The sequence below is a fragment of the Pleurodeles waltl genome, chromosome 6 (genome assembly GCF_031143425.1).
Source record: "Pleurodeles waltl isolate 20211129_DDA chromosome 6, aPleWal1.hap1.20221129, whole genome shotgun sequence".
NCBI lineage: Eukaryota > Metazoa > Chordata > Amphibia > Caudata > Salamandridae > Pleurodeles > Pleurodeles waltl.
Genome location: NC_090445.1, coordinates 624,767,621 through 624,789,467, shown reverse-complemented (window position 1 = coordinate 624,789,467; position 21,847 = coordinate 624,767,621). Strand labels below are relative to the sequence as shown.

The following is a 21,847-nucleotide window of genomic DNA, read 5'->3' as shown; positions in this document are numbered from 1 at the left end:
CATTAAATCCCAAATCGCTAAAGCCTCATACTGAGCTGGCCTCGGAGGTGGTTTTTGTGTACTTAACATCCACCTTAGATTCTCTAGCACCTTCGCATTGAACGTCCCATGTTCTGGGAACGCTAAACATCCCTCTTTCTCTGTTAATTTGCGCCACTGTTTCATCCATAAGCAAGGCGCGACACCTTTTTCCTCCATAACTATGTAAGCTAAAGTACCCTCAGGTGGTGTAGGGTTCCCTTCACTCGCCATAATGTATGTGTCTCCTTTCAGAGCACTCTTGAAAGCCTTGACAAAATTAATTTTTACGTTTTCTCTTATTTGTATTTAATCAGGAAATTACTTTAATTCCCAAGACACTCTTCACCCACCTTTCTCAACCTATTGCCTCTCACGGACAGCAGCCAATCCATGTGCGATCCCTCTCAACAACTGACCTAGCGCGGCACCACTGACGTCACACTCACACACTGCAGCTGACAAAGTCTTGCGGCTCGTCCGCCCCTCACTGGATTCACACAAAACTAATGCAAAATTACTGCGAGCACCTTTAACAACAACAAAAATCTGCTAGTTTACTACAGGAAGGGTAACACATTCGCTTCAGAATTTTACAGAGATTTCACTTGAAGCCTCCGCCGCTACTCTCTCCTTCTCAATTCCCGCATACGCAAGCAGAATTCGACCCGCAAATCCTACTCTCGACTTGTCAATGGTTCATCCTAGTGCACTTTAGAACTTGCCAAATCTCCATCGAAGGTTTCACACATACATTATGACACAAACTGGACTTGTCAACCACACCCGATCGACCTATTAAACTGCACAGATTACAACATAAACCCAAGTGTCTCCTACACTTGTCAATATACTCTGGAGTCTTAGACCACGACGGGTCCGTACAAAACAACCAACCACGTGGATAATTTTGAGCACATCTCGCCACACTCATATGAAGTACGCCGACTTCCCTACTCTTATACTACGGAGTACGCCCACTCCTACTAAAACAACATTTACCTGTCCTAAATACACACAGATCTCACAATCACCTGCAAAAAGGCATAAGCTGAGCAAGCGCAAAAATCCTATACCATAACACACGCAATGACGCCGAGAACATTCCCAACTCACTTAGGCAGGCTCCGAGATCCCGGGAAAGTCATGGTGAATTTAGAAACACATCATACCTCCAATTTGCATTATCTCAGAAAAACAATTTAAACAATGATTCTCCGTCCCAGGGCCCCAAAGGGCCAAAACATCGCTCTGCTACCAGAACTGTTAACGCGTCCCTTAATGATATTTTATTACACATCAGGACTCGTTTCAGGACAATGAATCTTTTGACTCAGTTGAGAGACACCGTAGGACGAGATAACTAATCAATATATCAATCAATACATCAATGATGTCATCAATATTTATCACGACAATGCATTTCACTTTAGTCAAAGTCATTAATCAGTTCAAATGACGCTACCATTACCTTTCAGCCATGAATAACCACACCAGTTTAGTAGAATTTTATTAATTTTATTCCCTATTAATTACAATCTAGGAGCAAATGCGTTAATCTCAACACCAAGAAACATAATAGCGTAGTCACGATATGGCAACTTTGATAAGATGTCATTAAAGCGAGAATCACAAACATCAGGACATAACACGGCGTTAACATAGATCAAGATTTGCAGAGTGTCAATATTGCGTCAGTTAAAAAAAACATAGTCTCAGTCATTTGTCTATTTGCGTCAGTTTGATGAACCCCTGTCCTAACCGCTGATTAGCATTCGCATGTTGGGCTTCATGCAAAACAATTTAGAACACCAATTTGGAAAACATCATGCTATCGTCTCTGTCAAAAGCAAGCAGTTGGTACCTAGAAAGGAAAAGCAAACAGACAAATTACAAATGCATTGTCATAATCACCCTCCAAGGATTAGGTCAGCGCACTGGTTCAGTCTTCGTCTTCAGGACATCAGTCAAATCGCCATCAGTCAGAACTCAGCTCTGAGACAAAAAGGGCACTTCCCTCATAAGGAGGAAAAGTGTAAATGGGCAGTCTAAGGGCAAGGATGGTTTAATAAAATCTCAAGTCACCAAACAGAGTGACAGAGTTTCTGGATAAAATCAATAGCATTCCCTAACCCACCTAAATGACCTCTCTGTGACATGGGTTTTTATCCCTTTTTCGTAGTACATTCCCCCAAAATTCTATTGGGCATTTGCTATACTCCACTATCTTTAACCTTTCAAATTAGACATTAGGTAATCCTAATCTTCACCCCATATTGGTTTACAAGTTTTTGATTGGTCTTCATAATTGATGTCTTCAGAGGTGACACATCCGGTGACTTCATTCCCTTGTAATTATTTGCACATCTTTTGGTCAGCAGTTCCATTGTCTTCCCCGGTTTGAATGACCTTGTACATTACATTAATCTACACTGTTTCAATTCATTTATAACATTTCGTTTTCCAGACAATGAAAAGCGGGTGGGAAACAGATCTACATGGTTACATTCATATTCCAAGTTCGAAGGAAAAGAACAAGCGGGGTCATGGGCCCTTGTGAGTCAGCACACTGAAAAATAGGAAAATGCATTTAAAATGAGAGCCAGGCAGCTAAACTCTGGCTAATGCTAACTTAAGGCCTATGAGGTTTTCAATACAGATTTAATAACGCAAATGTTAATATAAGCTCATTTAAACATAACATAAACATTTTGGTCATCATTATTAGCTCGCGTATACATTGGTGGCCACTCATCGTGGTCAAAATTCAAGTGCACGTTTAAGCGAAATTGCTATTACTACAGCTTCTATGTGGCATCATCACATCTCAAGTCATAAACATTTCATGTTAATATAGATTATGTAAGCTACGCTCCCTCAGTATCTAAAGGTTTCCTTTGGAGATCTTGAAACACGTAATTACAAAACAAACAGTGCACATTTTGCTCTCTACAGTCTCAAATGAGAAATATAAACTCACAATGAATATTATGAAGTAGCAGCAGCCATGTTAATTCAAGATGGAGTTGAGCATTGGCCGGAAAATCATAGTTTTGTACATCTCCGTAATTAAATTACAACAGCTTCATATTAACATGTGCATATGATTTTCATCAAACAATAACCTACAAAATTAAGAGGCACTATTGTGGATGGTAGTTTGCTTTGTGTATATAGGTTTGCCTTGTGATGTTGTTTTTGCTTTATACAAGGCTTACACCTGCGAACTCACATGGAGCTACAGTGTGTCACTTGATTTCAGCTCGCTTCACACGGTCACATGGTGAGGAGCCAAAAATCACACTGTGACAGGCAAGGCGAGCTGAAAGTCACTGCATATAGTAGATTATTTAGCTATTATTTTGTATCTGTAAACAGCCTATGACCGTTAAGACGTGTAACCCCAGGACATAGTTGGCAGCCTCAGGAACCTTTTTAATTTTTTTTTAGGGGGTGGGTAGGAGGTGGTTGGCTTGGTGAGGGGGAGGGGGCGGAGTGCCTCTCAGTTAGATCTCTGCACGAGCCCCCTCCCTCTCCAAGGCTCTGCCCCCTCCTCACACAATTAAATATATTTTCAGGCTGGCAGGTTTGAAGGCTGGATGCTTCAATAAATTTAACATACCATGGTTAGTTTCATTTTGTGTATATTTTAATCTTGTGATTTAGGTCATGTTTTTTGTTATTGTTCAGTCATTTACATACATATATACATCCTTGATGTGCTTAGATACGTTTATGTTGTTTTTTCAAATGTGACTTTTGCGCATTTCTGTGTTGTGTCCTTTGTAAGGGCTAAACATGTTTTACCTTGGAGTTTTGTTGCCCATTCTGTCTCTGTTCACTGTTCTAATCTTTGTGGAATGTTATGTTGTGATGTCATGATGTCTGAGTGTTCTATGTCCTTGGCTGGAGCTGGAGTCTGGTTGATAACGGGAGGCTAGGATGATAACATCCATGTCTCCTCGGGGGTCACCCCCTCCTCAGTACTCAGAGCACCCCAGGTACAGCATATACACAGACATAACACAGCTAACTTTTACCAAAACAAGTTGCAAAACCGCAAATTAGACAGTTCCTCAGAATATAATCAGATTGTGAATGCTAGTGATGGAACCATATTTGTGATGCCTTAGAATTTGGTTTACTGATGTGACGGGGCATTTAGGGCTTTATTGGTATAGATTTGATTCCATTTTATTTTTCAAAGCAAAAATCAAAGTGAACCAGTTAATAGCTGCGCTTTGGCAAAACACACTGACCTGTGAAAATGTTACGTGTTTTTTTTTGTGTCTGTTTTTGCAGCCCCAAGATGATTGCTGGGATTGCCTCTGCAGCATCGCTTTTATTCTTAATTATGGTAATTTTGATCAGCTGTTTCATGTGCTCCTGCTGCTATCTGTACCGGAGGAGGGACCAAATGAGGACACCATATGAAAGTAAGGGAAGAATGAATGTTCTTGGTCTAAAGATACATTTCTGCTAAATTTCTGCTAAAATAACCAAGATGCAATCGGATTTAATCTAATTTGCATGGCCGTTCCGATGGTCTGTCTGCCACGATAAGTGAAAGCAGTAGACCTAGGTTTCTTACATAATGTTTTCAATGTTGTTAGTAACATTGCTTGGCTTGACTTTATGTCACTTTGAAACTGACAAATGTTAACTTATTATTTATATGTTGCCCAGTTTTCTACCTCTTAGTACTTCTCTCAGTAAACCATGAAAAAAAAACTACTTCTGTTTCCTATATTGACTACAGTGCAAAGATTCTCCACTTAGCTAGTGGCACAACTCTGAGCCATGACACATATCTGGTTGTTTGTACAAGTGAGTGTACAGCTGTATATAATTTTTTCTTTCCTAAAGTGTGGGTGTAGCCACATGGGCATCAGGGCTCTTTAGTGGGAGATTTCAAGAGATATATTTAAGCAAGCAGCTGTAAGAAAAGAGCTGTTAGAACAGAAACCAGTAAAGGAGGACTTGTAGATAAAGATCTGAGTACTTTTGACACTGAAATGTACTTAAAAGAGTAAATCTTTAAGAATTTTCTGAAATGTAATCAGCCATAATTGAATCCGATGTGTGACTCCACCTTTGAGTGCTAGGCTTAATTTAGTATCTTGCTTTTTGGTATGTCAAGACATAGGGGGTCATTCTGAGTCTGGCGGGCGGCGGAGGCTGCCCGCCAGACTTCCCCCCTCCAAAATACTGCTCCGCGGTCGAAAGACCGCTGAGGGTATTTTGGCTTTTGCACTGGGCTGGTGGGCGACTGCCAAAAGGCCGCCCGCCAGCCCAGTGCAAAAAACCCTTCCCACGAGGACGCCGGCTCAGAATTGAGCCGGCGGAGTGGGAAGGTGCGACGGGTGCAGTTGCACCCGTCGCGAATTTCAGTGTCTGCAAAGCAGACACTGAAATTCTTTTTGGGGCCCTCTTACGGGGGCCCCTGCAGTGCCCATGCCATTGGCATGGGCACTGCAGGGGCCCCCAGGGGCCCCGCGACACCCCATACCGCCATCCTGTTCCTGGCGGGATAACCGCCAGGAACAGGATGGCGGTATGGGGTGTCAGAATCCCCATGGAAGATTCAATAGGGAGACCGCTGGTTTTCCCTTTCTGACTGTGGCCAAACCGCCGCGGTCAGAATGCCCTGCGGGGCACCGCCAGCCTGTTGGCGGTGCTCCCGCCGACCCTGGCCCCGGCGGTCACGAATCACCCCCATAGTTAAGTTTTGCGTCTTGTGTTTTTTAACACTAGCTCTTCCCATATCCACCCATTGTTTTCAGAATCTGTTATCTTCTTTTTCAACTGTAGGTATTTTCCTGACTGTAGTTGACCATGAGAAATCACTAAATTTTCCACTGAACAGTATACTTAATCATTTATAACTGCCCTTTCACATATTGTGATTTTTCGTACAAAACAGACCTTTCCTTTCAAACTTCCTGTCTTCCTCCCAGTCGCTGAGTTCCTTGTGGGGATCCTCTTCATAACCTTTTACTTTCATGTTTTCTCTGATCCTTTTGGGTGTACCTGCAGTCACCTCTACCTGGGCCCAATTCATAAAGCCAGCCTTTAACATTTTGGAAATATCTACTGTAAGATTAGTTCCAGGTTTAGTTTAGATTTCAAATTTTTATGGGAATCATAAAGACCCCCATGAGACCTTCTGTAATTTTTCCAATATTTTAGATTTTCTTGACTACTTTAACACGCAGAGTTTATGGCAGCAGAATTTCTATAAATAACTGAATACACTTTTGGGGACACTTGGAACGTAATGCTCTGTCTAGAGGACAATTACCATCAGGACATTACACTCATGATTAAATGAAAAAGGACTGTGAATTTTCACAATTTATTTTCCTGTGACACCTTTTTGCAGTACCTGTATCACCTTAGAAATGCATACAATTTTGGGAGGCTTCTTCTTGAAAATGGTTTGTGAGTACCAACAGACACACACGTTTTTGATGTTCACTGCATTATGAAGATCCCCCCTCATGCCTCCACAGGACTCTCCGCAACTCAGGCCCTGTTCCCACATTTGCAAAGCCTAAATTCGTAAGTGGCCTTCACTAGAGTAAAATTTCATCAACCCTGATTTTACAACTCAATATGGGCAACTTGTTCATGCACATTTCAGTTTTTGTGCATCTAAGTTGAATGTGGGTGCAAAAAATCCCTCTATTAACAGAGCCCCTTTTCCCCTCTTTTGGAGCATGGTTAACATATTCAGTACTTGTAGCTGAGATCCTGTGGCTGTGTTGACCTACGTTTAGCGTCTTGCTGCTTCCCCACTGGCTCAATGATTTCTGAGTGTGGATGGTTTGATTCATTGCTTTGCGCTCACCATCATGGATCTTTGGTGGACTGCTCTTGTTCCCTCCTGAAAAAAATGTTCAGTTTGTTCACTGTTCTCTAAAACGGAGCAAGGAAATAATGGCCCTTCTTTCAGATTATAATACTGTAAACTTCGGTAGCAGAAGAAAGGATCTTTGAGCACATACGGAAGGAGAAAAGGCTTCCTTGATGTTCATGGTTATTATTGCTTGTCTGTATTCAGCTGTTTTTTTTTACTTAACTGTGCATTACATTTATCTTTAGAGAAACACTAAAGAACAATGGTGGCCGTAAGAACAAATATGTATACCAAATGAGGAAAACCACGGCACATCTCGGGATCATAGTGCAAGCCATTTATTCCTTAGTATTGTATCAGGAAAGTTGGTAACCTGATCCAATGAAATACACTAGGCAAGTGGTTTAAAAGCCAATGCAATTTTCATGGTTGAGAGAAAACAGCTGACACGTGTTTCGTCACCCTTGACTTTTTCAAGGCTGTAAACATATACAAATGAAATGTGTAAATCACAGGAATTGTCAACGGATTACTGGCAGAATAGATTATGGTGTAAACCGTGAATCAAACCGTTTGTTAATAAGTAGGAAAGAGAGGCCATGTGCCATAGGTAAGTGGTGTATTCATAGAACTACCATAAAAGCAGATGGAGAAACCCCCTTCTGCTCCCCGTATATGCAAAAAAACCAACAAAAAAAACACCTACATGATAGATATATAGTGTCAGCAGGATGAGATGGTGAATATCAATAAGTATAACAAGGGATATCCCAGGAAAGGAAGCCATAAGAGTACCATACAGCCAACAGAGAGATATTGTGTTTGGTGCTGTAAGAATAAAGAATATCACCCACATGGTGTGTAGGAAAGCAACTCATATGTGTACAAAAACATGCAAAGAAGAGAGGAAAAGAGAGAAAAATGAACATACCTTTAACAATATAGAGGTATTATATATATTAAAAGACTCCAATTCTCAAGGATATGGAACAAGTGTGCAAAGTGTAGCATGAGTCAAATGGGAGTCCAGAGACCATGATAAGTCTGCAAAAATAGAGGAAAATAATAAGCCAGCAATCAAAAAATGAGCCAGCAAAGAAACGATGAACAGTGAAATGGAAAAGAGGACCAAATTACAGTATGAATTTTACAGCTAATTCATGAATTGAAAAAAGAGATTCACTTAGCACTTGTGCGTGTTGTCCAAGGGGCAGTAACCTAGTTCATTACTAACATTAGTCTACTAATGTTATGCGTGTAAAACAGCCCCCAACCATAATACTAATGGGGCTAATAAGGGACACTCAAAGAGGGAGGAAAGAAAATGGGGGCCAAAACAGATCAACACTGGAAAAACGCCGTCTCCGTACTTCGTGAACTCTACACGTTAAGAAGCTAAGTATTAATAAAAATTGGTGGCACGCTAATATGTTGCAATGCAGCTATTGCAAACCGTCTACCCGATGGATGTCGCATCAGGGGAAACTTAGATATGAGTATCGCGTCTACCAAAAGGAAAAACATGAGGACAGCAAGCGCTCAGTCATTAATAAGGCGAGTCTCATTAAGAAAGATGTTGTTCGTAATAACGGCGACCGCTATTATTACATGTGCGTGTTGTTGTCAAAGAAGTTAGTCAACAAGAAATGGGCATAAGCCCTGTCACCTGCTGCCGGTCTCCCGTCTTTCCTGTCCGTGAGTCGTGTCGCATCTGAAGCGAACGCCAACCCGTAGCTGGAATTTGAATCCAGAAAGAGACCGTAAATAAAAATAGAAAGTGGATTACGGACCCTAAGGCGGTAGAGTCTGCCATCTTGAGAGGGAAAACGGAATCAACACGAAGAGATCAAGAAAACAGTGAATGTGGATAAGCTCAAGTGTATAAACAGTGACATGCATATGTGTAATTAAGTGACATCAAGAGGAAAAGAGAAAGCATGAGCCACCACAAAGAATAATATGAATATACACAATGCAACCTTGTTAACAAACTATTATTAAAGAGCAGGAATAGTAACATTTCAGCACATGGACATTTGAACAGGGTTCCAAAGAACATGTAGATTGGAACAAATAATCATATGATTGCTGAAACACCACATGAGTATAATCTCATCATAAGGGGCAACATGGAGCTACAAGATACAATGACCCTACTGTGCTGATGTGACATGTTAGAAGTCAGCAACCTTGTAGACAGATCACAAATAATGCAAGTAGGACCACAATACAAAATTGAAAATTCAAAATTCTGTATGTTTACACAAGGTTGGTCATCTACAGGAATACATGTAGGTCTTTGTCAGAATTGAGCCCTTCTTCCACTGTACGCAATCTCACAATCCATCTGCTCTCAAGTTGCCTCAGAAGGAGAGTTTTGTTACCCCCCCTCGGACACTTGCCCAGAGTGGCAATGCCATGTGTCTGTATGTCTGGTTTCTCATGTAAAGGGTGTGCCAAGTTATAATGGACTGCAAAAGGGTAATCACTGTTGTTATTTTTGATCGCCCGGATATGTTGTTGCAGTCTTTCCCTGAACGGTCTGATTGTGCTGCCGACATAGATCTTTTTACATATGCAAATGATACAGTAAACAGTGAACTTAGTGTTACAATTCATGAATTGTTTAATCGTGTATGTGGTTTTTGTGTTATAGCAAAAGTCTTTTGTTTTGTCCAAGGCGTAACTGCACACATTACAATGACCGCATTTGTAGAAGCCGAGGGTGGTGCGGGTAGCCAACTATCATTGGTGACCATCGGTAGATAACTATGACACAGTTTATCCCTCAGCGTACGGCACCTGCAATGGATCATGTCTGGTCTATTTCTAAGACCTTGTTTAAGGGTTTTGTCAGATAGTAAGATGTGCCAGTTGTTATTAAGAATCTTGAAAACTTCTGCACTGGCACAAGTGTATGTAGTTATGAATGCTGGGGCCCTGAGTATGAGTAAACCCTTGCACACATGGGTTCCTCTGTGTGCCATATTTTGTGAGTGTGGTTTCTTATGAGATTTGGCATTAAGTTTGTTTTTAGGCTTGACTACAACTTCCACTATCCAAGTACTCACTGCAAAACTCTCAAGTGATATCACAAAGATTATCTCAGTGCTTAGACCTTTAACAAAACTGCTTGAAACATGGACAGTGAAGCTGGGACCTTAGAGATGACCCGTGCACTGTTGGACTCAATGTTTGTGAATATTACATTATTTAGATAAATAAACACATTAGAGTCCCCAAGACTCTTGATACCATAAGGACAATATATAATTACCAATGTGCAACAGTGCATCTCAAAATCAAGATTAATATACCACGTTATGGGACTTTCACAGGAGGTGACAAGGGGATCAGCCACCTGAGACTATCAGGAAAGGCCAACGGAGGGTTTCCTCAGTCTTAAAGTGTGCAGATCTGCAATTCAATGGGTCGTCTTGGATTAGTGACCCCAAAATGAACCCATCGTGCATTCTAGTGGAAGCACTTCCTAGAAGGTAAAATTATTCATAAATAGCCCATAGAATATGGTGAAAGAATAAAACATCTCTGAATGAATCCAAGTGCAAATTGTGCAGTCAAGCCGGACCTAAAAGTCAAGGGGAACATCTAAGGCCAAAAATAAAATCACCAGGCTGAGTTGCTCTGAACTTTCCTCTGTACCCAAATACTACTGTACAATTTTCAGTAATCCATGAACTAATATCGTACTTAGTGATGGAGCGCTTGGTTTGTGTTATCGTTGATTCATGTTTTTTTTAAAATGCAAATAAAATCTGGTATTAAAAAGATGAAGTTCCAGAGTGACAATTCACACAGAAGATTCATACACATGCTTTAGACAAACAGCAACTAATGATGAAACATGTTATACTTTATTATGAAAAGTGAGCTCACCTGCTGAGTAGCTGGTCTGTTCCACAGACTAGCATTTATTTCAATTTATTTAATGTATCTTAATTTTGAGTCACAGCGGCAAGAACTGCATAATGATTTCTGACTTGAAAGGCTTCTTTTGAGCAGCTTCTTGTGGGTTAGTTTTAACAAGTTCTTAATAGGTGTAAAATATAGCACCTGCTTCTCCACATTTTTTATTCACTATCCTAAACCCGAAATTTTTTGGAACAAGATGGAATTTATCAAATGAATCTGTTAAATATAAAATGCATGCACACGTCTACTGGGCGATTTATGTTAAGCAAAGCTGTACCTTAGTGTTGGGTCCTAATTACACATTAAATTGTATTATTTTTATTTAAACACAATGTTTTAAGTCTAAACCATTGTAGCCAGGTGTATCGAGCTGTATGGGTGGCTCACCCAGAAACTAGAAGTCTGGCAACATCCCTCGATTGACCAGGCTCTTCCTGGGCATGACAAACATATTCAGCAAACATTATAGGATACCTGAATTCCAAGGAAGTCAGAGTGACTGTGCACCATAGACAAAACTGATTCTTGGTGTTTAACAGTACCAGTTGGAAAATATTTGGTTCTGAAGATGTTTGAAAATAATTTCAATTTCAGTGGTGACCCAGGTTGGTCATCACTACATATTAATATAAGCTGGCTCTCTGAGCTAGCTACAGAAGAAATAACCGGGTTAGAAGCAAGAAACATGCCTGTCTTACCCCCTGAAGTAGTAAGAAACATACTTTGGCGCAGAGGAAAAGGACCTACTGGTACTGAGCTTGAAGAGAAATAAGAGGTAGGTTGCCTAGCAGGCTGAAAACCTATTTTACATCCCAGAATTAGAGACGAGACGTAATCACTCCTGCCTTGAGCAGTTCTGATTGCATGCACCTGTGAAGACAACTCTTATAACTAGCCAACCACTCCCCAAAATTGCCATCTGTGAGAGCAGAGTTTTCCCAGAATCTTTCCCAGGGATGGGACAACATTTGATGGTACACCCAACTTGCAAGGGACCAGGGCAGAGTTGGGAGCCTCTGGCAACTGGCTGTTGATGACCCCGCACAAGGTTCTCTTAACTACTCCCTGTAAGCAGCCCCGTTTCCCCGCATCTGACTTCTCTATTTCTCCCAGGAATCCTGACCCTGACCTAGTGTTCCATGCATGTGGCACCAAAGCAGCTTGAATGCCTACTCTTCCTATCAGACATGTTCTACTCCATACCTTCATTTACATCTGCTGCATTTACTTCCCACTGTACCACCTTCAAGGCCCTTTCTCTCTATTTGTTTAATGCATTACAATCATAGTAATCTTTAAGAGGTGCATAAGTATCCGTGCCAACAGTTAATGATAGGCCCTTTCAAACTTGCCTGACAAAGGGTTAGATTGTCATCTGCTGCTGGACTGTAGGATTTCATCTGTTCGCTCAACTAGATGTTGGGAACTATGATGTTCCCAACAGTCACTCCCCTTTGCGGCTGTATGTTTGCCTCATAATCCATTTGCTATTTACAAAGAAATGTGGCAGCTACCACTGCCTGCAAAATCATATGGCACAGATGATGGCAGTTTTGTTGTTTGAGAGCAAGTCTCGGCAACGTATGGCAATAAGGGAGTTATTTCGAGTTAGTGTATGAGACACATCTGCCAGAAATGGTGGATGTCATGCATTTGCCACATTCTAAATAACCCCATTAATGCCTGACTGTTCAAGCTAATGATCTGTTCACCAGAGAGAAAGTTAATATTGGCTTCCCAATATTGCCACTCAATAGTGAGACATCATATATAAAGGCTGAATTCTCTTTTATTGCCTACCTCAGAGCCTTATGGTACTTCACTAAAGCATAGTGGTTTAGTACAATAGCACAGCATTAAAGGTGTTTATTCCTTTGCCCACCAGTCTCAGTATCTCTAATTGTTCATGTGTTTGCTTCATAGGTCAAGAAATGCAAATGATGAGTTATCCAGTTCAGCCAGCCTACCCAGTTCAACCAATGTACCCAACAGACCCGAAGTACGGACCTCCAACCTTTCAGCAAGGATATCCCCCCACGTCAATGTATCCACCCAGTGGCCCCTCTGTACAGTATCCAGTGTATCCACCAGGGCCACCCACGTACACCCCAACAAGTAAGGAACCACAACCTACGTTTCATCTGTAATGAGTTAATGAACATGCTTATTCATTCATTCTGTATCCTAAAATGTAATTTATGTTATGCCAGATGAAATCTATTCTTGAATCTTCTCTAGACCCAGGAGCTTTGCACTTGATAACCCTAGAGGGACAGATAGCAACAATGATTAAATAAGCTGTAACACGTTATGGACAAATAATTATTTGTGAAGAATTATTAAAATGGATTATGAAACTGACGGTTTCCAATCTGGTTGTTCCAGTGCAAATTTGGTACATGTAGGTCCTCATTATGAGTCTTGCGGTCCTGAAACCACCAGACTTGTGGTGGAGGTCGGACCGCTGGCAAAGTAGCGGTCCGGCCTCACATCATGACCATGGTGGAGCTGCCACGGTCCGACCACCGGCACCGCCAGTCGACAGCCTGAAGGCGCCGGTGCTCTTAATCCTCCATGGCAGCGCTGCCCTGGTGATTACGAGTCCCCTCTCTGACGGCTTTTGCATGGCGGTCCCACCGCCATGTAAAGGCTGGCAGAGATGGGGTGCTGGGGACCACATGGGGGCCTCTGCACTTGGCAAGGGAAGTGCAGGGGTCCCCATGGACAGCCCCGTCGTGCTTTTCACTGCCGAAATTATTGGGCAGTAAAAAGCACGATGGGTGCTCTGGCACCCGATGCACAGCAACATTGCCGCCGGCTCCATTACGAGCTGGCGTCAATGTTGTGGTGAGTTTTCCGCTGGGCTAGAAGGTGGAAATACTGGCCCAGCAGACAACTCGTAATAGGGCCTGAGGGTGGAAAACCAGAGTGGCGGTTCTCTGTCCTAAAGAGCTTGGTGGGCAGCCTCAGCCACCCGCTAAACTCAAAATAAGGGCCCTTAGTCTTTGTCACTTTTAAACTGGGTGTACCCGCATACATAGTAGCTGGAGGATAAAATACTGCTATAGCTTTTAATACAGAGCTTTGTACACTTTAGCATTGTTGCATGCCTAAGTCATGTACGGCTGTTCAGGCAGAGAAACCTAGTTGCTTAAACCACTTCTGGGTGAATCTCTAATGTGAGAGCAAGACAACCAACTCGAGGAACTTCTGGGCCCTGGTAGACAGGCAGGTGGACAGGTCCAGTAGGACCGGGTATGGAAACATCACAAAGCTGGAATGGTCATCTTTGCTCTCCAGACACATCACATCGATCTGTGACTCAGATTTCCAAATGGACGCAGTCCTGTGATCCTAAACGTAACCACCACTTCTTCTACTTCCCCAGATTGTAATTGCCTGCCCCCTTCCTATATGAGCTCACCATCACTGCTCACTTGATTGAAACAGGTAATTTCAAAGGCCAGATATGACGGGGCTCCCAGGCCCAACGGCTTCCCCCAGGCCCTCTGCAAGCAGGGCATTTCTTTTTGGGCAGGAAAGCTTTTGTCGCTCTTTGACTACTGCTTGAGGAGCTTGGTAATCCCATAGACATTACATGGGGCTGTCATTCAATACATTTAAAAAGGGAGTTCTAGATCAGATTCCAGCAGTTATAGACTAATTGCAGTTGTGGATAACAAAGCTACATTTTTTGCCAGTCTACTGCTGAAGGACCTGCAGTAATAGGTGAAGACGAGGGGGCTCACCCTGAAGAATCAAACGGGATTTACAGAAAAATCTAGCACATTAACTAACTTGCTAGCCATATCTACCTTATTGGACAAAGCAATCACCTCACACACCTTGTTACATTTCTGCTTTGTAGATTTTAAGGCAGAATTTGAAAGTACAAATAGCAACTCTTTGTTGAAACCTAAATAAATAGGGTGATGGTGCTTGAGTGTCAAGAATAATTCTGACCATGTGGGGTGTAAAGCAGGTGTGCATGTTAGCCACCCTCCTTTTTAACTTGTTTATTTCTGACTTGTCAAAAGCCCTCAACACCATTAACACCCACTCCCCAAAGATTGGTGGGGAGCATATCAGTAACCTTCTCTTTACATATGACCTAGCCCTGTTCAGTTATACAACAGTAGGGTTGCAATAACTGAGAAACCTGCTGCATTCCTACACCACCACTAACAGTCTGTAGGTCAACCTGAAGAAAACTAAAGTTGTAACGCTTGTAAGGAAGTTACATCAGGGTGGCTTGTTCTATAATGACAAAAAGAATATGCAGGACCACTCATACAAATATCTGGGACTCCTTATTGATGCTAGAGGCTCCTTTGTTCGGCAGTGGAAGAAAGTTGAAACAAACACCATGGCCCCTCAGATGACTTTGTCATAATGATCAAGCACATTTTGGGGGCCAAGTCTTTTTCCCCTGAAAGTTACAAGGGCAAAAATTGTCCCATCATTGTCTTATGGCAGTAAAATCGTAGTGGGAAAAGATTGTAAACTTCTGAACAAACTTGTTACCAGGACATACAAATCTGTCCACCCCTCCTTCCAAGATCCTCTTCTGTCACCAGTTCAGGTTATAACTGGGCCTCTTTGATCAGTGGGCTTCCAGAGTTGGTGGCTTTCTTGATCTGCCCTATAAACTTAGGGCTCCCAGCGGTGTCTGTTTGAAGGTGCCTCTGTGGGACAAGGTCAAAACTGGCGGCCCTAGGCAACCACATAATTTGTACCTCTAGGACTGCCTAAGCACACTGAACGTGAGAGAACACGGGTCTTCTAACCTGAGTCAACCTACCTTTAAGGAATGCACTAAAAAATGTGTGTGCCTCTGTTCTTACTATTCTGACAGGGCCACTCTAACCAAGCGCAAGCATGCCTGGGTGGTCATCAATAGCTATCAGCCAGCGTCCCCTTCATCCTATCTGATTTATACCTACTCCAAACTCCAGAAGAAAAGATTCATGGCACTAAGGGTTGGGAATTTGCCTTTTTTTAGCATATCCTGCCAGATGGCACTGGCCTACAAAAGGAACAACATTCAGCAATTCAACATTCTTCCTCTGCCATCCTTCCTAGAGGAACGCAAATCCCTCTTGAAGCAAGGGTGGAATGAACTGGACATTCAGTCATGGTGGCAGGCTATCGTTGCCTCCCTTAACCCAGGTAGCACCACCCTAAATATTCTGCTAGCCAAGGTTGTCTCGTCCATAAACTCGGCTGCTTAAGGGCTTTAGCCGAGTGGCCCTGGCCCCTTACCGTCAGTGAACGCCTAGCTGGCACCCGACTTCAAGAGTGGATTCATCAGATGGAAGAGCCATGGCCATCCTTGTTTTCAAGAGTTCCGCTGTTTGGTCATTGTTACGTATTTTATAAATCTCTGTCACCGAATGCTGCAAGACTGTACCTCTCATCTGATTACTCTTACATCCAATAAAGGGACTTTATGGGCCCTTTTCCAGCACCTTACCCTCTTTATGCAGTAGCTTGCTATCACAGCAGGAGATAAGAGTACTTTGCTCCCCGTTGATCATACCATTGGTGGGATGCCTCATACATGTCTGTGGAAAATAACTGCTATTCCCCTGCCCCCACTTAGGTCAAACGATTTAGGTTTGACTGCAGAAAATTGCTGCAATTACCCATTTCCCACATAAGCACTTTATTGTAATTCACATTCTCCTTTCAATTATTCTTTCAAATTCATGTTTGTTTTAAATGCTTGGAAAGTACTAATATCACCCTTGCTGCTTTTTAATTTGGTGTTTGGTTTGACTTTAATGCAATGTTCTTACTAAAACCGTAGTGGTTTATAATTAAGCACAGAATAGCGATTATTATTACCATACGTCATGCACTGAACACATCATCATACCACTTATGCACATCCTCTGCTGTTTATTTTTTTTCCACCAAATGGTGTGGTTCAGGAGCTGCTTCTATCCTGTTTTGTAATTTTGCATATATGAGTCAACTAATTGTATTGTATTGTATTAAATCATTTATAAAGCGCATTCCGGCCAAAGCATCGAAGCGCTAAGCAGACCATAACTAAAGAAAGACGAACACCAGCTATCCCTAACGTTTAATTTACAAAGAGCCAGGTTTTAAGACTCTTCCTAAAAAGGAAGTGATTTGATATTTAGCGCATCGAGAGAGGCAAGCCATTCCATAGTCTGGCTACCTCCACCGTAAAAGCCCGATCTCCCCATCTCACTTTTTTACAGCATGGTACCTTGATCAAATATTTTGAAGCTGATCTCAAGTGTCTTGGAGGTAGATAAAACAACAAAAAATATTTCAAATAATCGCATCCCCCCGACTGCAGAGCTTTGTGCGTGAGGCAAAGTGTTTTAAACAAGATTCTCTTCCTAATAGGAAGCCAGTGTAGAGAAATCACACATCTCTTAGCAGAGATAGTATGAGGAAAATTAAGAGTTAAACGGCCTTCTGCATTCTGAATAGACTGTAGTTTATCTAAGGCAGATTTATTCGCATTAAGCAACAATGAGTTACAGTAGTCCAGTCTAGATGTAACCAGTGCCAATACGACCGGACGTCTAAGGTCATCCTCTAAAAGATATACAATTTTCTTAAGAGTTTTTAATGTCCAGAAACAGACCCTGACCAAGTGATGAATCTGTAACTTAAACGACAATGAGTCGTCGAAGATAATGCCCAAATGTTTTGCCGCTGGCACAGGCGACAGACAACCCCCACAGGCGGGAGGCCACCAGTTGTTGTCCCAAGGGGAATCATTACAGCCAAAACACATAATCACTGTTTTGTCCCCATTGAGTTTAAGCCAGTTGCAACTCATCAACTTGTTAATCTCTAACATGCAGCGTTGGAAATTTTCCTTTGTGTCCTTTATATTATGGGAAATAGGTACAATCAACTGCGTATCGTCTGCATAAGAGACGAACCAGGTTAGCCAAAGGTGCCATATAAAGATTAAACAGAGTCGGACTAAGCGAAGATCCCTGCGGGACACCACAGGGTAGTTGGAAAGGAGAGGCCCTTTAATCCCCGCATGCTACTGTAGAAGATCTATTCATCAAGAAAGAGCTAAGAAGCTGCAAGGCCTTCCCTCTCACTCCAACTTGTGCCAACCGGTTACATAAAATAGAATGGGAGATGGTGTCAAACGCTGCTGACAGATCTAACAGGACCAGGATCGACCCCTCTCCCAGATCACCTCTTCTCCGAATCATGTGTGTCGTGGAAATAAGTGCAGTTTCCGTACTGTGAGCACCTCGAAAACCATGCTGTGAAGGATCTGGTCCACCGTTATCCTGCAGGAAGACTGACAACTCAAAGTTGAGATATTTTTCTAATATTTTGGTCAGTCCCGGGAGTAGAGAAATCGGGCGAAGATTAGAGAGGTCTGACACCTCCTTCCCTGGTTTTTTTATGAGAGGAATAACAGTGGCCTGTTTCCAAGTTTCAGGAAAGATTCCTTCCTGAAGAATTTCTGCACACACCGGTTCTAGAGCCTCGGCCATCATCTGAGGAGCTAGCTTTAGTATCCTGGGTGGACAGAGATCAGTGGGTGCCCCTGATTTAAGGGCCATTCATGTTCTGCTTTTCCCTATAACTCCTCCTGCCTCCCCTTTTCTTAGATTGGGTTGCTTTTGCTGCAGAACTCTAGCTGCATTTAATACTACTGGTCTTTTGTAGTAGTGACCTTCTGTGTATCATGTATGGGGAACCATCATCGGTTTCACACTTGCCCTTTGTGCGCCTCCATAGGGAATTGTGGAGAATTCTAACTGGCATGCAGGATAATGGTGCACTAGTCAGTCCCAAAAGATATGTTGGATTTTGTCACCAGGAAGGAATGACCAACATTTATTGAGTAAACAGCTGTTATAGAGTGCTTAGCAACCTCAGAATGTATGCCAGCACTAGGATTTGAAGGATCGGTAGTTGCACTGTTAAAAAAATAGTGCTCTGTGAGCTTATGTCTATGTTATTACTATAGCGAGGACCTAGCAAAAATAATTAAGAGATAATTAAGTATATCATTTATTCACTTTTTTAACAGTCTTATTTAGCACCAAGCACCAAATGCTAACATATTGCTTTACAAGTAACCATAGTAACATCATAGTCATACAGAGAAAACAAGCCAGGCGGTCAAGAAAACAATTCAAGAACTGGAACAAGAATACATCATAACTTGATAAAGAAGAGGGCAACCAAACTAGGGAGAAGATCCGAAAGGAGAGATTGGAATAGGAGAGGGAAAGAATGAAGAAGGGACAAGTATGATAAGGAGTGAGAAGAGATGACTAGAATGGAGGAAAAAGTGGGAGAAGCAAAATTGGAGGGTAATAGAGGTGAGAGCTGGGACGAAAGGTGCGAAATTAATAGTGGTAGGCTGAAATCGGGAAACAAAGCGTAAAGTGTGAGGGAGTTGAGAGTAAGGGAAGAGTGGAACTCAGGAGATTGTGAGATGGAGAGTTAAAGGAAGCAGTGAGAGTTTGAGTAGTAACAGAGTGTGTAGTAGAGAGAGAGTGCAAAGGAGGCACAGTCTGAAAGGGAGGGAAGGAAGGATTGGAAAAGAGTGAAAGCAGAGAAGGTAGAGAGAATAACTGGGAAAGAGGGAGCTGAGGGAGGAAGGAAATGTTTGGGATGGGCTGAAAGCAGAGGAAGTTGTTGGAGCAGGATTGCTAGTAGGAAGAACGATCTCGACATAACAGAAAGGCTTAACAGAGAGAGGCACAATCTGAAAAGGTGTGCTTTAAGATGCTTGAGGAAAGATATCAGTGTGTTTTTTGTTCTTAAGTCCAATGTAAGAGAACTTCAAAGAGGAGAGGCTGCTCCTGAGAAGGGCATGTGAGCAGTTTTGAAACAGGGCAAAGATATTTTTTGCTTCTAGATGTTTTTCGAGCCACCACATGTTTGTGCTGGCATTAGAGGTAGGGTAGAGAGTTGATGGGAATAGCTTTATAGGCCAGACTCCCAATTTGAAGTTAGGGCCTGATTTACATATTGGCAGTAATGGTCCTACCTTTGGTTTTCTGACTGAAAATCCGTCCGCCACCATGGTGGTCTGCCCGCCGGATTTAGATGTTGGTGGTCCCATGGACTTTAACCTGCCCAAGTCCCGCTGACCCTGCCAAAAATTCTCATCCACTTCGACGCCGCAATCAGAAAGAGTGGCTGACAGCACGAATCCAGCTATGCTTACCACCAAGCAGATTTGGATGTGCCATCCCGCCAAGCAAAAAGTGGCGGTCCAATCTCCACTTCTGACTTGTAGGACTAGGGGCTAAAGGGGGTGAAAACGTACCTTTTCTCCCGATCCAACTTCTATTTTTGTCTGGACACGACTGGACACGACTTGCCATTGCTGCTTCCATGGGACCCTGGAGAAAACATGCCCCCACCGTCGCTGAACACGAAGGTAGGTAACCTGTATTGGCTATGTACACTCGGGGGGCACTGCACATGGGCTTAGAGCCACAGCAAACTAAATTACATCCACCTTAAGAAAGAGATTCCTAAGATACAGAATCCCAATAGCAAACAATATGCAAAAAGTAAAATACAGAAAGAAAATAAAATAAAAGCCGACAGACACAAACCCTACTAACCAAAACAGTGATTATGTAACAACTTTTAATATTTATCACATGATGAATAAAAACATACCATTATTCAATCTAGACAGATAATATAAAAAATGTTCTATATATCCTGGGACACAAAACACTAAAAAAATATATACATTCACACAATGTCATTCATACAAATAAAAAGAAACAGACCGGACAAATGGTCCAACTCAAGGACAAAGAACACATACGATGTATCCCCCTTTAAGCTAACTTCTCCCAAAAAAACTAACTTGCTATAAGGCAAAATTGAGCCAAAAAAGTCCAGAGAGACAAAATAATGACATATATATATATTATAGATTCCTCTATTTTGAAGATAATGTCTATGTAGCGGGAGAGTTTTTTTATTCGTTGAAAGGATCATTATAGTCTAGCCCTAACTCGCGATGTCCAATGTACCGTCTTTGTCCAGACCAGTGGTATCCACTGCAAACATATACATGTCACAGTAATTTGTAAAATGACTGTGACATGATATGTCGGGGACATGGGTGGATCAGACACGGATGTGACACACTGGTACACAACACATATCGGACACAGACACATACACAATTGTCATTATGGTGCCAGTATTCATTGCCAAATGAATGCAGGCACCACAATGACAGTACATTCACACTTCTCAACTGTGCCGATGTGTGCACATTGCGAGGTGACCTATACCTGTCTTGTTGTGCTTGAGTTGTTTGTGTGACTCAGTACATGGATGTGTGTGTGCAATCGGCTGGTAGTGGTGGAGCGAGGTGTAGTGGGTGATGTTGTTGTGTTAGTATGTGTGCCACTTGCATTTGGCTTGGATGGTGCTGTGTATGTTATGTTGTGTTGCTGCGTGCAGAATTCAGGTGCATGTTGTGTGCAGTCACTGTTGTGATGTATGTAGATGTGCTTGTGTGTGTTTGTGTAGATGAGTGTGTGGTTGTGTGGTTGCAGTGTTAATAGTGTGTGTATGTTGTGTCATGGATTTACAGCAGTATGTGTTTGCGGCATGTACATCTTGTGTTGTAATGGCAATGCATAATGGTGTGTTTTGTGTGATGCAGGGGGACGCATATGTGAAGGGTAGAGTGTGTGACTTACCTGTATTCCACGGCCACTGCCATTGTTCAATGTCCAGTGGGTCCAGCAATGTCCTCCCTCTGTCAGCAAAGTGCCGGCAGTATACTGCCTGTCCACATGTAACATCTAAATATGGGCAGTGGGAACCCACATGCCTGACGGCACAGAGGAGCACTCAGTTGTGAAGATCTTCTGCTGAGCCGCAATACATTTAAATACAGCAGGCAGAACATTGTCGACTTCATGGTCTTCTCGGGCCCGCCACCGACGCAGCTTGGCTGTAACCCCGCCAAGATCTAAATCAAGCCCTTACTCCTTGCCTCAGTATGGAGCCAGCGTTGCCAAGACT

At 42.4% G+C, this 21,847-nt stretch overlaps 1 protein-coding gene across 2 annotated transcripts in view; it reads left to right on the top strand.

Annotated features, from left to right (window-relative positions):
- The window catches only part of SHISA4 (shisa family member 4), a 239,031-nt gene that overhangs the window by 131,006 nt on the left and 86,178 nt on the right, over window positions 1-21,847 (top strand). For both annotated transcript variants that reach the window (XM_069238954.1, XM_069238955.1), the window contains exons 3-4: window positions 4,321-4,454; window positions 12,734-12,925. In XM_069238954.1, coding sequence (XP_069095055.1) covers window positions 4,321-4,454; window positions 12,734-12,925 — 326 coding nt within the window. The remainder of the gene's footprint in view (window positions 1-4,320; window positions 4,455-12,733; window positions 12,926-21,847) is intronic.